Source organism: Alligator mississippiensis, chromosome 4 (assembly GCF_030867095.1).
Source record: "Alligator mississippiensis isolate rAllMis1 chromosome 4, rAllMis1, whole genome shotgun sequence".
In the NCBI taxonomy this organism is placed as follows: Eukaryota; Metazoa; Chordata; order Crocodylia; family Alligatoridae; genus Alligator; species Alligator mississippiensis.
Window position 1 is genome coordinate 207,274,897 of NC_081827.1, and position 17,074 is coordinate 207,291,970.

The 17,074-nt window shown below is 37.6% G+C and overlaps 1 protein-coding gene across 1 annotated transcript in view; it reads left to right on the plus strand.

Moving 5' to 3' along the window:
• Nucleotides 1-17,074, plus strand: part of TTN (titin) — a 281,827-nt gene that overhangs the window by 172,416 nt on the left and 92,337 nt on the right. Inside the window, exons 186-209 of the mRNA XM_059726268.1 lie at nucleotides 120-395; nucleotides 575-714; nucleotides 1,238-1,364; nucleotides 1,454-1,717; nucleotides 1,809-2,075; nucleotides 2,219-2,482; nucleotides 3,410-3,549; nucleotides 3,660-3,786; nucleotides 3,892-4,158; nucleotides 4,269-4,535; nucleotides 5,607-5,873; nucleotides 5,993-6,132; nucleotides 7,844-7,970; nucleotides 8,697-8,839; nucleotides 11,666-11,789; nucleotides 12,662-12,928; nucleotides 13,075-13,172; nucleotides 13,339-13,507; nucleotides 13,602-13,868; nucleotides 13,967-14,233; nucleotides 14,322-14,600; nucleotides 14,705-15,113; nucleotides 15,223-15,347; nucleotides 15,438-15,704. Of these exons, the coding sequence (XP_059582251.1) occupies nucleotides 120-395; nucleotides 575-714; nucleotides 1,238-1,364; nucleotides 1,454-1,717; nucleotides 1,809-2,075; nucleotides 2,219-2,482; nucleotides 3,410-3,549; nucleotides 3,660-3,786; nucleotides 3,892-4,158; nucleotides 4,269-4,535; nucleotides 5,607-5,873; nucleotides 5,993-6,132; nucleotides 7,844-7,970; nucleotides 8,697-8,839; nucleotides 11,666-11,789; nucleotides 12,662-12,928; nucleotides 13,075-13,172; nucleotides 13,339-13,507; nucleotides 13,602-13,868; nucleotides 13,967-14,233; nucleotides 14,322-14,600; nucleotides 14,705-15,113; nucleotides 15,223-15,347; nucleotides 15,438-15,704 (5,088 nt within the window). The remainder of the gene's footprint in view (nucleotides 1-119; nucleotides 396-574; nucleotides 715-1,237; nucleotides 1,365-1,453; nucleotides 1,718-1,808; nucleotides 2,076-2,218; nucleotides 2,483-3,409; nucleotides 3,550-3,659; nucleotides 3,787-3,891; nucleotides 4,159-4,268; nucleotides 4,536-5,606; nucleotides 5,874-5,992; nucleotides 6,133-7,843; nucleotides 7,971-8,696; nucleotides 8,840-11,665; nucleotides 11,790-12,661; nucleotides 12,929-13,074; nucleotides 13,173-13,338; nucleotides 13,508-13,601; nucleotides 13,869-13,966; nucleotides 14,234-14,321; nucleotides 14,601-14,704; nucleotides 15,114-15,222; nucleotides 15,348-15,437; nucleotides 15,705-17,074) is intronic.

Below are 17,074 nucleotides of genomic sequence, written 5' to 3' on the forward strand. Positions count from 1 at the left end.
GGTATATAGGTTTCATTTCTTAAAGGACAAATATAATCTAAATTCCAAAAAACTCATTTTCCCTTCCTTTTATAGAGTTTTGTATAAATGATCAATTTTATTTATTTCTTGTCTCACAGAAGTTATAAGAGACTGGTTAGTGAAACCTATAAGAGATCAGCATGTGAAACCAAAGGGTACAGCTACTTTCACTTGTCAGATTGTCAAGGATACACCAAATATTAAATGGTTCAGAGGTGATGATGAAATTCCTGCTGAACCAACAGACAAAACAGAGGTCTTGAAAGAAGGAAATCGCATTTTCCTCAAAGTTAAGAATGCTACCCCTCAAGATATTGGTGAATATGCAGTAGAAATTGAAGGTCGCAGATATCCAGCTAAGCTCACTCTTGGTGGTAAGGAAGATTTCATTGGTATTATCTAATGAATTTATATGCCTACATTGCTTTATGTATTTGACTATTGTATCTATTTCCAGTCATTTTATAAGAAAAATAAAAATTTAAATTTGAACTGCTGTGATTGTCCTAAAACTGATTAATAGATTGTGTGCTGTTTTATTTATGAATTTCAGAACGTGAAGTTGACTTGCTTAAACCACTTGAGGATGTTACTGTTTATGAGAAAGAAACAGCAAACTTTGATGCAGAAATCTCTGAGGAAGATGTTCCTGGAGAATGGAAACTGAAAGGAGAAATCCTGAGGCCCTCACCTGTAAGCATCCATAAATTTATAGAATTCATTTAATATGAAAACACCCTTTATGTTAGTCACATGTGAAATGTTAAGCTCATATGCCAGATCTGCCCAACGCAGAAATTTGGAAGATTAACTTTTATGGCGATTAACAATTTAGACCATCTCAGAGAATTATATTTCTCAGAGAAACACATAACATAAAGTAATTTTCAAGGGTTCACTGTATTACAGGAACAATAGATCATTTCTCACATTAGCATAGAAATATCTAGTCCCATGTACGTTGCTAGCATGGCATTAACATAAAAAAGATAAGTGTGAAGTTGTGAATAATGTGAGGTCATAAGGTTTATTTTATTTTTTATTATTACCTTTTGAATTAGTTGATTCATTATCATCAGAATATTACTCTGTACTTGGTGGGAAAGTATTTGCCATACATTATATAAGACTGGGAGCATTTATTTTGTATGTTAATTAAGTCCAGTAGTTTATATTTAGAATACCAGTTTCTCACCAAAATGTGTTGTTTCTCTAGACTTGTGAAATCAAAGCTGAAGAAGGAAAACGCTTCCTAACATTACACAAAGTCAAATTAGAACAAGCTGGTGAAGTGCTCTACCAGGCATTAAATGTAGTCACTACAGCTATCCTGACAGTAAAAGGTACATGAAATAGTGCATGCTGCAAAATATCTGCTTGGCCCAATTGCACATCGAGCACTTGAAAACTATTAATTTTGTTCTGTTTCCAGAAATTGAACTTGACTTTGCTGTGCCTCTAAAAGATGTCACTGTTCCTGAGAAACGTCAGGCTAGGTTTGAATGTGTCCTTACCAGAGAAGCCAACGTTATATGGTCTAAGGGCACTGACATCATCAAAATTGGAGACAAATTTGACATTATTGCAGATGGAAAGAAGCACATCCTTATAATCAATGATTCTCAATTTGATGATGAGGGAGAATACACTGCTGAAGTTGAAGGCAAGAAAAGCACAGCAAAGTTGTTTGTGGAAGGTCAGTATATTGTTAAGAAGATAGTGTGGGGATTTATAAAGACTGCATCAACCTGAGTAGCCCATATCTTTACAACCAATGTTTGTTACAGGTATTAGATTGAAGTTTATCACACCACTAAAAGATCAAACAGTGAAAGAAGGGGAAACGGCTCACTTTCAGTTTGAGCTGTCTCATGAAAATATGCTGGTGACTTGGTTCAAAAATGATGACAAACTCCACACAAGCAGAACAGTTGTTATGACTGCAGAAGGCAAGATTCATAAATTAGAAATCAGGGAAGTGACACTTGACGATATCTCTGAGATAAAGGCCGAAGTCAAGGGTTTGCACACTAAGGCAAAACTCAAAGTCTTAGGTAAATATATACTATATATGCATTTTTAAAGAAGTGGTGTCAAAACATTGATGTTTTAATACTATTTTACATTTTGAAATGTATTCAGTTAGCGATGGCTTGCAAGTTTACTAATTGTCTCACACCAAAACTGCCATTTGTAGAAGCTGATCCATACTTCACTGTGAAATTACAAGATTATTCTGCTGTTGAGAAAGATGATGTTATTCTGGAGTGTGAACTTAGCAAAGATGTGCCAGTGAAATGGTACAAAGATGGTGAAGAACTTAAAGCTTCCAACAGAATCTCCATGAAGACTGATGGCAAGCGCCGTATCTTAAAAATCAAGAAGGTTGGAGATGCTGATAAGGCTGATTATGTTTGCGACTGTAAAACTGACAAGACGAAAGCTAATGTCAACATTGAGCGTAAGTGACCTACTGGAGAAAACTAAAAATTTTGTAACCTATTGTAGGAGAACTGGAGAAAGTACAGATAAATCAAGTACCATCCTTGTCAGGAGGGTTAGCAACACAATGGGCAAATGCTCTCTACTTGGCTTTGTCTGTTGTTGGCTTTACCATTCTTTTTCTATGTAATCCAGTCATCTCTTCTATGTCTTCTTGCCATCTTTTTTTAAGTCACCTCTTTCTTGTCCCTGGCGCTTAGTCTTCTATGATAGCCTTTTCTAGGGTTTTTTTTTTTTGTTTCTGTCTCTTCTTAAAACATGCCCATACTGCCTCATTTTCTCTTTTTCATCTTTACATCTTTGTTTTGGATCTTTGTTTTGGGTCCAGGAAACATTCAACTACTTTTTGTAGCACATTATCTTAAATGCTTGTCATTTTCTCTTTGACTTTGTAAGTGTCCAGTCTTCACAGCTGTATGTTGCTATCTAACAGCCATGCAAATGAGACAACAAAAGCTAGCAGAGATTTAGAAAATACGCCTCTTAAGGGGAGAATGAAAGAAGCGTGCTTGTTTAAAAGGGAGAGAGTACATTTTCAAATATGTAAAAGTTTATTCTAAACAGGTTGGCAGTAAGTTATTCTGCATGAAGAGTAGCACAAGAAATAACTGACTTTATTTGTAACAAGGAAACTTCAGATTATATATTGGGAAAAAAATTCTAACTATGCTGGATTAGGTTACCTATGGAGGTACTTGTAGAATACCATCAGTGGATGTTCTTAAGAACAGGTTAGATGAACATCTATTATTGATGACAGCACTGTACTTGACACTGCATCAGAACAAGGGAATAACCTACGTGACCTCTTAAGATCCTTTTCAACTATACATTTCAATGCTCACATTAAGCCAGTTATGATACATTTTTATTATTATTATTTTAGCTCGTTTAATAAAAGTGGAGCGACCCCTATATGGAGTGGAGGTATTTGTTGGTGAAACAGCACGTTTTGAAGTTGAAATCTCTGAGCCTGATGTCCGCCCTATATGGAAGTTAAAAGGCGAAACTTTAACACCTTCACCTGTAAGACTCTCTCATTGTTTTTAAGTCACAAAGTACACTTTAAAAAACAAACTGTCCAATAGTAATAAGAGGTTCCTTAAAAATAATGCTTTTTTCTTCCTTAAAATCAGGACTGTGAAATAATTGAGGATGGGAAGAAGCATGTTCTTATCCTTTATAACTGCAAACTGGATATGACTGGAGAAGTGTCCTTCCAGGCTGCAAATGCTAAAAGTGCAGCTAATCTGAAAGTGAAAGGTACTGCCAACATTTTCAATGCATTTTACAAAAAATTCTTAAATTAACTAGCAAAAAAAATCAATAGAAACCAATCTTTAAACTGATAATCTTATTTTATTTCAGAACTGCCTCTCATCTTTATCACACCACTCAGTGATGTTAAAGTCTTTGAAAAGGATGAAGCCCGATTTGAATGTGAGGTGTCTAGAGAACCCAAGACTTTCCGTTGGTTGAAAGGCACACAAGAGATCACAAGCGATGAGAAGTTTGAAATTATTTCAGATGGCACAAAACATTCTCTGGTTATTAAAATAGTTGCATTTGAGGATGAAGCTAAATATATGTTTGAAGCTGAAGACAAAAGAACAAGTGCTAAACTAATTATTGAAGGTTTGTTTGTCTTACGCTTCAACTGAAAATATACCTGATAGCTGTCTTTGAATTGTTTGTATTCGTAAACAATGATGCATAATCATTAATTAGATGCTTTGTTGGTATAGGTATTCGTCTAGAATTCATTACCCCCCTCAAGGATGTAACAGCAAAGGAGCGTGAGACTGCAGTGTTTACTGTGGAATTGTCTCATGACAATATCCCTGTTATCTGGTTCAAGAATGACCAAAGACTGCATACCAGCAAGGTTGTTTCAATGACAGATGATGGCAAATTCCATACACTTACAATTAAAAATCTTTCTATTGATGACACTTCTCAGATAAGAGTGGAAGCTATGGGCAAATCCTCTGCGGCTAAGCTCACTGTTCTTGGTAAGTGTATCGTCATTTTTCAAGTGGAGTTTCACATGTTGTATATTATCAGAGGCATCCTGTTTGTGAGGAACGAATACTCAAGTGAGAATTAGAAATTCTAGTTTCTGATTGCCCGCTTTCTTTTCTCCTCAGAGCCAATAAAGAAAGTCTTACATTCAAAAGTCTGTCTAACTTTATTCCAACCATGCAGTTGGCCTGATAAAAGAAACCACCCCTGAAAAAATCCTTGCTTCTCACATAATTCTTAGACCATCATGGCTATAACCAAGCCCGACCTTAGGGAAAATGGCATTCTGGGCAAACTTGTATTTTGGCCCCCTTTCTTTAAGTACATAGTAGTGTTAGGCGGGCTGGCCAGGGTGTGAGGCACAGTCTGGGAAGGCAAAACAGTATGGTGCACCAGGCAGGCAGGTGGGTAAGCACTGCTGCTGTGCAGGAGCAAGACAGGTGGACTGAAGGAGGCAACATCCCACCCACATGTGCCTGGCCCAGCTCCGCCTAAGCAGAGGCTGGCAGCAGTGGGCGGGGTGTGCTGGGCACTACTCCTGCTGCCTGGGATGAGGCTTAGCCACGGCAGGGCAGGGGAGAGTGATGCTGTGAACATGTGTGTGTGTGTGTGTGTGTGTGTGTGTGTGTGTGTGTGTGTGTGGTGCCCCTTGACCACAGTGCCCTGGGTGGTCACCCACATTGCCTACCTGTAAGGGCAGCCCTGACTATAACATCAGTCAAAGACTACCAAATTCTTGTTTTTAAATCTCTGCGTTGCCATAAGCTCCCTGTATGGATTAGCAAGCTACTTATTCTCATTGTGTCTCCATTTCCACATTTAAAAGGTAAAAAATAATCATTTTAAAGCTTCATAGAAGTGTTGCAAAGTTTAGTTAATATTTGTACAGTTCTAAGTCATATTAGTAGGTTTGTTAATAGATTTATGCTGTTGTTTCAGTTTGTAAATTCCCAGTTATAAGCAAGATCCAAATGTTCTTAATGAGGTATAGATTTTACAATAGAAATGTGTTTTTAAAAAGACTAAAATCATTATATGCATATCTCAATTTGCACTTGCAGAGGGAGATCCTTACTTCACTGGAAAGCTTCAAGATTACACTGCTGTAGAGAAAGATGAAGTTATATTACAATGTGAAATTAGCAAAGCAGATGCTCCAGTAAAATGGATGAAGGATGGCAAAGAGATAACTCCATCAAGGAATGTTGTTATCAAGGCCGATGGCAGAAAGAGAATTCTGATCCTCAAGAGAGCTTTGAAGAAAGACATTGGAACATACACCTGTGACTGTGGCACTGACAAAACCTCTGCCAAACTCAACATTGAAGGTAGAGTAATTTAAGTAATATCTCTTTTAAGCTTATATATCTTGTTTAAGCTCTTTTCATGACTTACAGTAAGAGGTTGATCATGGTGGTTCTTCTTTTGTTTTTCCTCCCTAAAACAGATCGGGATATAGAGATTGTGCGTCCCCTGCACAGTGTGGAGGTAATCGAGACAGAGACTGCCCATTTTGATACTGAAATCTCTGAGGAAGGTGTCCATGCCAACTGGAAACTGAAAGGGGAAACCCTGAATGAATCACCTGTAAGCACATTGCTGAATATGTGGGTCTTTAGGGTGGGTCTGAGATATATGACGGATGCAAGAACAGAGCAGGGACTAATTAATTTCTGTGTTCAGTAACACCCATTTGCCTCATTCTCAGACTGTTAGTCCCCAACATTCAAATATCATGGAAGTGGCTTATAATTAATTTAAAATACATTTTAAAGGCTTCCTATTTATCTTCTTTTGCATGTTTGAGCTTTTAGGAACATCTGCATCACATTTTCAAGCTTTTAATTAACATGATTTATCTATTTGAAATTAATAATGATATTTCATAATAATGTATTATGTGTTTATAATAAATTTATAAGTTATAATAACTTTACTTGCACACACACATATAAATATCTATCTATCTATCTATCTATCTATCAAAAGTTTAGATTCTCATATTCACATATTTCTAACAGTGGAAGATTTAGGTAAAGCACCAAGTATTAGGAAACTCATAATACAGTTATTAGAACTGGCAATGTTGTGATACGGCAATCCTGATGTAAATAATAAAAAGGGAAAGGAAAATATTTGTAGGTTAGAGTGGGAAAGAGATAAACATAAGTGAGAATAAAAATGAGGAATGTCTTTTTGTAGCAAGAGACAACTGATGCCTATTGCTAGGATATTTCTATATTGCTTCTCCAGCAATCCTGAGACAACTTCTAAGAAGCAAGCCAACCCACTTGCTTCTATTCCATTGTACGCTGGAAAAGGTCACATGTTCAGTGTTAGAGTGACACCATACACACCCAGCAGTACCCTCAGAAACGGGGCTTCAGAGGCAGAGCGAACTAATTCAGAGCCCTGTGCGGGAAGGGATGGGGACCAGAAGCAGGGAAGGGAGCAGTGCTGACCACTGCAGAGGGCAGGGATCACTGAGGAGATGAGGGAAAGGGAAGTCTTACCTGCCAGGGCTCTCCATACAGAAGATAGCTGCTACTACTGTGCATATGCACCTACTGTGAGAAAAATGCCTGAGGTGCAGGAGGGAGAGGGAGCATCATTGTAAGTGCTCTCTGCCTCCACATGCACAGGGCTGCCTCTGTCATAGTAAAGACTCGGGAAGGGATGGGGGGGGGTGGGTTGGGATTTTGTCACCCCTTCAAGCTGGTGCCCTGCTTGTCCCATTTAGTTATGTTACTGATGGTTATGATTGAGAGCCTGAGAGCATAGCTTAGCCCACTCCAAAAAAAACAACATCTATGCAGCATAAGCTGCATGATAGAAATTGTTTACCTGCAACAACTTTGGGACTGCTGCAGAGGTGTCATAGGAAATATGTATGTGTTTATTAGCAGTGCCAGAAACCTGTTGGTGTTAGTGTTTAGTGATTAGTGATTAGTGTCTCCAGTCTATCTAGAGTACTTTCAAAACCCTGCTATCTACTCATGTTGTATAAGAGTAAATGTATATTTTTATGAATGCGAACGGAAAGAATTCTTAAGGGTACTTGTAAGCCAGCAAATCACTTGCATTATTATTGCACTGGCAATGTGGTGGGAGTTTAGATTTTATAAGTCTTCCTAAAAGCCTCTAGAGCCTAGAAATTAGAGATGTTTTGGAAATTGTGTAGATAAAAAAGTGTTAGCATATATTCTACACACGTGCTTTCTTATATTTTTAAATAATTCTTTAAACACAATTGTCCAGGGATATAGGTGCTGTAATTTGTTCATTTTTCTTCTTAAAGGAATGTGAAATTAAGGAAGAAGGCAAACGGCACTTCCTTACACTGTATAATGTACATTTGGACCAAGCTGGTGGAGTGGATTTCCAAGCAGCCAATGCCAAATCCAGTGCTCACCTGAGAGTGAAACGTAAGTATCTTTATACTGTATCTTTAGAACTAACAAAAATGAATTAACATAAAACAATGACAATATTGTTGCACAGTCTATTGTTTGGGATAGAAGCTGGTGAATCACTTAATTGTGCTTGGCACATGGCCATTCTTTCTAGGAAAAATTATTCCAAATAATTGGTTACTTCAATGACTTTGTTGTTTTATTAGTGCCTGAGTAAAAAAATATATTGTCCCCCAGGTCACCTGGTGGTCCTAAATAATCAGCTATGAAACTGAAGTATTACAGCAAAAGGCTTTGTTGCATTAATGTTTCATATTAAGACTGGGGGGAATAGCAACACAGTGATATCTGTAGATAGAGTTCAAAGCTTGATGGACAGAGACAGAGCACATGGTTAAAGACCACTTGTTTCCCACTCCAATCCCAGCCCTTACTATTTTGGAAGACACATGCCTTATCTAGCAAGAGGTATGCAAGGCTTGGTTAGAGAGACAGATGCACTGCAACTTTCCTGCTGACCTTGTTCATTTTAAAGAAATAGGCTCTGCAAATAGGGAATCTCCAGTGACCAATCCTCCCCCTGAGAACCCCAAGTGGCCTCTTCTAGTTAGAAAATTTAAAGAACTGCATTACAATGTCTCTCTGTCTTGGGGGAGTCATCATGAAGGTTAGTGGGTAAAGACAGCAGGTCTTTTTGGGTGGAAGTAACTAATCTGAAGATGTCTCCTCCTTACCAAGCCCGAGTAATTGGCTTGCTGAGGCCCCTCAAGGATGTAACTGTGACAGCTGGTGAAACTGCAGCCTTTGACTGTGAGCTCTCCTATGAAGGAATCCCTGTGGAGTGGTTTTTGCATGGGCAGAAACTAGAACCCAGCGAGCAGGTAAGGACATTTTCTGTCATCTGCTTTTTTCTCCTCTTAAATTTTTCCATTCTTCCTTTCCTTTTTCTCTTCTCACCTTCCTCTCTTTTATTTCTTACCTCTGCTCTGCCATCAGAAGTAATAAAATACAAGAATGTGTTATTGCTGCTATTTTAGAATATAATATATTCTCCCTAAAAGAGAAATTGAAGTTTTCTGTAAAGGAAATGGATCTGAAATACCTTGCATACTTATTATACAAATAAAAGCTAAAGAGTCCCAAGGTTCTGGTCCCAAAGCTAAGTTTTATGCCACAATCATACTGGAATGATTCCTGCTAATGCATGTTGCAGTTATAAAAAATTTTGTGATAAAATGCACTTCCACATTTTCTCTCCCCCCCCCCCCCCCCCCCCCCGAATGCTTAGCTGTGATCCAGTTCTGCATATATGGGGATTAAGGGGATAAAAATTCCATTTCAGGCATCTGTTCAGGCTTTCCAGATAACTTTTTGGACAGATTTGCTTGCCAAGCATTTCTCGTTAGCTATTTTTAAACCTTCTTCAAGTGCCGGCTCTTAACCCTCAGATGTGAACAGCTTGGAATGCAAAGGATTAAATATTAGAAGTCTGTTAAGAGAAGGAAATATGCTATGAGAACTATATCATAAAATGTGTTACAATTTTTTAGAGATGTTTTTTCTTTTTGTAATGTGTATGTTATACTTTTTTAGGTAGTCAAAATATCTAGTTTAATAGGGAAATGATACAAAGGTAAATATGAACTGGAAATCTAAAACAAAATACATATCTGAAATATTATGCAGATTGATGAGGTTTTAGAATTTATGATGCTACTGCTACAGATTACTTTAATAAAAAGTGTTTAATTTTCAATGTATTTTAATATATTAATAATAGAACAAGTATTTTCAGTGAGAGCTTTCAAAGTTATACTGATTTTGGCTAAATAAAATGAATTCATACAAAGAAATGGGACATAAATAAAATAAATAAGACCCATAATTATAGAAATTTATTTAAACTGTGCAGATTAGGAAATAAACAGAAGGAAAATTCAACTCTATACATCCTTCCTTTTTTATGTCCTTATAATAAGGTATTCAGCAGAATTCACAGATTTGTTGAAATCTGATAGGCCACACTTTGAGTGCTTCTGCAATGGCCTCAGACGTGCAGCCCCTGTCAACCGGATGCCCTAGTACCTGTACCACTTCAAGCCCTGTATCTTAGCATAAAACTTTACAAGGCTGTTAATACAATGGATTAATCATTATTACTAACATACTGAATGTATTCAGAAGTATTAAGAGTTCACTGTTTTATTCTTCTCTATCTGCACCTTGTGTTGTTATTCATCAGCTACTTAATGAAATTTTAAACCTGAATTCAAATTTTTGCCTGTATAGTCAAAGCTTGCCTTGGCTTCACTGGGAATTCAGTTTGTCTCCTCAGTAAAGGATTCCCATTTATCTTCAGTTCCTCATGCCCATTTCTTTTGTTTGACCTTGTACTTTCCTACACATATTTTCTAGTAAAATTCTAAGGCCTCAGCAGATGTGCAAGTAAAGGCATGATGGGTTCTGACATGGGAACCCCACAACTGTATTTCCTGCCATGCTACATATGTATGGCAGGAGGTTTGATTGTGTGTTCAAGCATCATCTTTAGCACTGGTGCAGGGTGAGCCTAGGATCATGATCATGATTCCAGACTCTCTCTGCACCAGCAAGTAGCAAGGTCCTGCAGCTAGAAGTCCCATTGGCATGCACCCCAATGCCAGGGAGCTCCAGCTGATCTGGGCTCCAAGCCATACAGGGGTCCACCATGCCCTGCATCTAGGAGCTGTCAGCTGCTGGGGCTCCCAGCCACCTGAGCACACCATGTGACTGGGAGCCCAAATCAGTTGACAGGGCTCCCAGCCATGGGAGTGCATGGTGCACCCCTGTGATTGAGTGCCCCAGCAGCAGACAGCTCTCAGCCTGCTGATGGGGTTCCCAGCAATGTCTTAAGTGTAACATGTGCCAGGAGCCTCAGGGGCATCTTAGGGATCTCACTTAATCACTAGTGGCAACACTTTTGTGGCTGTAATGCTGGACTCATTCCTAGAATATATGTGGAACTTGCAGTTGTAGGACAGTAACAAATAATTCAAGAATGGACTTAACATTGGATTAGCAAGAAGCGTTCCTTTAACTAGGCAACTCTCACCTACTGGAATACAGTGGTATAGTGTTATAACAGGACAAAATACACTTACAATGAACATTTCAGTGCCTGTATATTTCTCTAATGCATATCATCAAACTACGAGATATGCCATGTGTTCCCCTGAAACTGTTGTCACAGTCCATAATTACTTTGATATTTAAGCAATCATTCATGATAAACTTAATCTCAGGCAAGGTTCATTTTACAAAATAATTTAGTTTAGAAATGCATTCACTCTTACAAAGGGATAAACATATTTACATGCTATTTATTCCCAATTAGGCCTTTTTCTATTTTAAACAAGCACATCATAATAATATGAACATTAATTTCCAAATTAATACTATGCATGAAATATAATATCTTTAGATTTCAAAATTCTCTTCCTGATATTAGAACAAGTAGGTGTATTTAAATGCCAACTATTGGCTAAATAAGAAGACAAAGTAAAAGACAAATCTTGTAAGCACCCTGGTTACATACTTTTTATTTAGCAGGAAAATACCCACAACTCATACCAACAATAGTAAAAATAAGCCACTAAAACAATGAACAGCAAATTAAATTGAGTTGAATAAGTGGATACAGACAACATGCTTTCTTGTTCATTCATTAGATTGTCATGCGGGCTGAAGGAAGAGTTCACTCACTCACTCTCAGAAATGTCAAGTTAACAGATGCTGGTGAGGTCACACTGACTGCAAAGGATTTCAAAACTCAAGCAAATCTTTTTGTAAAAGGTGAGTCCGTCAGCATAGGTATACTTCTCTAGTGACTAGTGATCAATCATGAACCAGAGTGGTTATAGACACTCTTGATTTTAAATTGGTCAGATCTTACCTAAAATACTTAATATACTTCTGGCTATCTCAGTGCTGGAAATAATGTAAACAACCTGGGGCAAATTCAAAAAATCACAAACAAATCTTTACAAAGTTGAAGAGAATCACTTTGAGAAAAGATTAAGCTTACACTATCTGTGTATTGATTGGCTAAAGGAAATTAAGTTGAGAGGGCTTTTGATAATGGTTTATAAGTATGTGTAAACTCTAAACACACAGTAGACAAAGTTATTGTTTATTCTGATCTAATGTTTTACAACCATAATAGGTTAAAAATGGCGGAAAGATATTTTAAACTGAATATTATGAAGCATTTCCTAATGGCATATTAGTCTTGTGGATTAGTTTCCCAGAGGAGCCCCCTCAAAAGAAATAGCTGAAAATATCACTCAGGAACATGCTGTATGGGGCAATCCCGTATTGACAGATGAATAGCTAATGTTAAGGCAGTGGTTCCCAACCTTTTTAGACTCAAAGCACCCTTTCATAACAGTTGAAAATTGAGCAGCACCCCATTTCAAACACTAACTTATGAATTACAGCACTTACCTCCTTGCCAGGCAATGGTGGTGTGGAATGGCCAGACAGAGACTAAGCCTGAGATTGTATTTGAGATTGCGATTATCAGTTTATCTCCTCACACCTGGCTTATTTTCTCACACCTCCTCGCATCCTCAAAGGATCCTGTGTCACTCCAGGGTGCCCTATTACCCAGGTTAAAAGTCACTGAGTTAAGGTCTTTTCTATCACTAATATATATGCTTTTTTAGAACCCCCAGTTGAATTTACTAAACCACTTGAGGACCAGACAGTAGAGGAAGAAGCCACAGCAGTTCTGGAGTGTGAAGTATCCAGAGAGAATGCAAAGGTTAAATGGTTCAAGAATGGACAAGAAATTCATAAAACGAAGAAATATGATATCATTGCTGAGGGCAGGGTCAGAAAACTCATTATCCATGGCTGTACACTGGATGATGCTAAAACATATACCTGTGATGCTAAGGATTTCAAGACCTCTTGTTTCCTGAATGTAGAACGTAAGTCACTGTGAGATTTTCTGCAAAGGGACTTTATGCATTTTACTTGTTAATTATAATAATAATAATAATAACAATAGCAGCAATCATTTCTACTTGTTTAACTATTATTATCCTCTACTTTGAAAAATATATGTTTCTTATAGCTCTCCGGGTTGAGTTTACAAAGCCCCTTACTGACCTGGAAGTTAAAGAAAAAGAGTCTGCTCGATTTGAATGTGAAATTTCACGTCCAGGTGTTAAGGTATGTATTACTGATATTCTTATTACCTGATTAATATTTTAACATGAGGGGTTTTTTTTAGTTCTCAATCTTAATATATTACTGCAAAGTATCTCAATTCTAAGTTTTATGATGCATGTATTAATATTAATAACAGTATTACAACATAAATTCACTCTAAATACAGGTACGGTGGTTTAAGGATGGCATTGAAATCAGAAAAGGCAAAAAGTATGACATAATTTCCAAAGGTGCTCAACAAATTCTTGTTATCAACAAATGTCTCTTTGAAGATGAAGCAGAGTATGCATGTGAAGCAAAAGCAGCTAGAACTTCCGGATTGCTTACAGTTATAGGTAAAACTAAATACGCTTTTGAATTTCTTTCATGTAAAGAATAACAATATCTTGATGATTGTTTTAACCAAACATTTCTGATTTCTTTTCACAGAGGAGGAAGCTGTTTTCACCAAAAATCTTCCTAATGTTGACGTAAATGAAACTGACACTGTGAAATTGATTTGTGAAGTCTCCAAGCCTAATGCAGAAGTCACTTGGTTTAAAGGAGATAAGGAATTACCTGATGGTGGTAGATATGAACAAATTTCTGATGGCCGAAAGAGAATTCTTGTCATTCATAATGCTCGTCCTGATGATGCTGACAAGTACAGCTGCAGGCTTCCAAGCTCTGGTACAACTGGCAAGCTCACAGTACATGGTAAGTACATGGTACTTTAGTATCTTAGTTTTCAAATGATATTTGGTTAGATAAGAGTATGTAATTTTGTTTCACTTATTTCAATCTTGTTTTTTCAGAACTTGCAGCAGAATTTATTACTAAACCACAAAATGTTGAAGTACTTGAAGGAGAAAAGGCTGAATTTGTATGCTCAATGTCCAAGGATACTGTTGAAGTGCAGTGGGTGTGGGCCGATATGATACTTAAGACTGATGATAAGTATGACATAATTTCAGAAGGGAAAAAGAGAATACTTGTCATCAAAGACTCTATTTTAGCAGATGCAGGGAAGTATGCTGCTATGGTCGGTGAATCCAAAGCAACAGCACGCTTAAAAGTGATCGGTAAGATTGATTTTATTCAAGTATATATGCAGATTTTATTTTATCATTTTATAATATAAGATGTAATATTTTTTTCTGTCAATTTCAGAAAAACTCAGGATTATAACTCCACTTAAGGACCAAGAAGTTAAAGAAGGACAAGAACTTGTCTTCAACTGTGAAGTCAATAAAGAAGGTGCCAAAGCTAAGTGGCACAAAAATGATGAGGCAATATTTGATAGTCCAAAATATATCATGGTGCAGAAGGACTTAGTTTACACCCTCAGAATCAGAGATGCCCACTTGAATGACCAAGCTACCTATACTATCTCACTATCAAACCAGAGAGGAGAACATGTCAAGAGTTCTGCTACCTTAACAGTGCTAGGTACATACATAATTTGTAATGTGCTAATTTTAGATTTTCATTCCATCAAATTTAATTTCATTTAAGACTACACATTAACTAATTTTTATTTTTCATTTTAATAGAGGAAGATCTCAGAATTATTGAGCCTCTTGAAGATATTGAGACCGTGGAGAAGAAAACTGTCACATTCTGGTGCAAAGTCAATCGCCTTAATGTAACCCTTAAGTGGACAAAGAATGGTGAAGAAGTCACATTTGACAAACGCATCTTATACAAAGTTGATAAATACAAGCACTCACTTATCATTAAAAACTGTGGGTTTATAGATGAAGGTGAATACACAGTCACTGCTGGACAAGATAAATCTGTTGCAGAACTCATTATTGCTGAGGCTCCTGCAGACTTCATTGAACACCTGCAGGATCAGACTGTCACTGAATTTGATGATGCTGTCTTCACTTGCCAGCTTTCCAAAGAGAAAGCAAGTGTAAAATGGTACAGAAATGGACGAGAAATTAGAGAGGGCAAAAAGTATGCACTTTTAAATACATTTCTCATGTTAAATTCTAGATATGTTTGTAATGCTTTGCTACTTGTTCTGAAGTTAAATAAATCATTCACTTATTTCTCTCCTATAAAGATATCAGTTTGAAAAGGATGGAAATTTGCACAGATTAATTATAAAAGACTGTAGACTGAATGATGAATGTGAATATTCCTGTGGAGTAGATGATAGAAAATCTAGGGCAAGACTTTTTGTTGAAGGTATGTATAAATGTAGACAATATCTGTTACTAGTTCTTAGTAATTAGAAGAAATATTAAACAAATACAAATTAATTTATATGTGTTTCAGAAATCCCAGTGGAGATCATCCGCCCACCACAAGATGCTTATGAAGCTCCGGGTACTGATGTCATTTTTATGGCTGAACTGAATAAAGATGGCGTGGAAGTCAAGTGGTTAAGAAATAACATGATTATAGTCCAGGGTGACAAACACCAGATGATGAGTGAAGGAAAGTTCCATAGGCTGCAAGTGTGTGAGATAAGGCCTCGTGACCAAGGTGAATACAGATTTATTGCCAAAGATAAAGAAGCTAGAGCAAAACTTGAATTGGCAGGTAAGTTGTATACTTCATATTTCTTTTTTTAATTTAGGAATAGTGAATAAAATGGTGTTGTTAATTATATAAAGACTTGTTTTCTCAAAGAATTTAATAAGAATATGTGGTCAAGTAGAAAATATTTGGAGTCTCAATAAATTAAATCATAAGTGTCCAACTGGCAGCCCATGGGCCACATGTGGCCATGTGGAGCACCCAGGGTCTTTGGGCTTTCCCTCCATCCTCCAACTTATGCTTTCTACCCCCCTGCCTCCCCCCCAGGTATGGGGTGGGATGCAGTCTATGACCCAGGGAGCCCCTGGTCAGGGAGCTGAGGTAGGGCCTGGGCCAGTGAAAAGGGGGTGCTGAGGCAGTGTGCAGCTCATGGGGCCTATGACTTACTCTGGTGTGGCCTCTGCTGGTGTAGCCCACGTGGTCATTTAGAAGTTGTACAGCCCTGAATTAAATGACCAAATGAATTATATTTGGTAGACAGAGGCGTTTGCTAAGTTGTGGTATCTATTTATTATAAAAGGTTTTAAATGGCAATTTCCAGAAATAAGGAATCATGTTATAATGGCCAAATAGAATATATTTATTGTATTGCTGATGTTCTGTAAGATATGTCTTCTTTGTGAGCCTACTCAAATTAGAGGGACTACCTAGTAAATAAAGGCACTTATTTTCCTCTTTTGGGATGATTAAAGTGTACTGAACTAATGCTCAATAGCATCTCCTTTCCCCACCTTTCATATATGCAGTGGGAGCAGGCATACAAAAATGTAGATATCTTGCCCTGTGAATTCTACAACCCCATCTGCAACACCTCCCTGCAGTTGTTACTAGGGTCTCTTATTCAACAAAATCTGGTATTTTAGAGAAACATTAAACAGTCGTGATAGTTTCTCTTATACTCATTCAGTACATTTCATCTGGTCTTTTCCCCCACTGAAGTTTTTGATAAAGCACCTGTTGGCTCTGGATTTAGGATCCAGATACCTGGTTCTGTGTGGGAAGGGGAGTGGGGGAGGACCCACACTCAGACCGACCATAACCTTTTCATTCAATAATAGGCAGATTTCTTGATACACAGTTATAACAGAAAAGAAGCAATGCAAACAATCAATTGTATATATCTACCAAATCCTAAGGCTCATCAGAGTCAAAGTACATCTGGTCAGGACACAATCTTCACTTGAGGCTCGCTCTCTTAGGTGTCAGATGTCAGCTTTCTGGAGGTGGGATGCCAAGGCCCACAACCCCACTCCAGTGGGGTTTATGAGATGTGCTGGTCATATGCCCTCGGTCTATGGTGGCCTTGGGGACCCTTCCCCAAGGGTACAGGGATGGGTACAGGGATGGGTACTCTCCTCTCGGGGAGGAGAAGG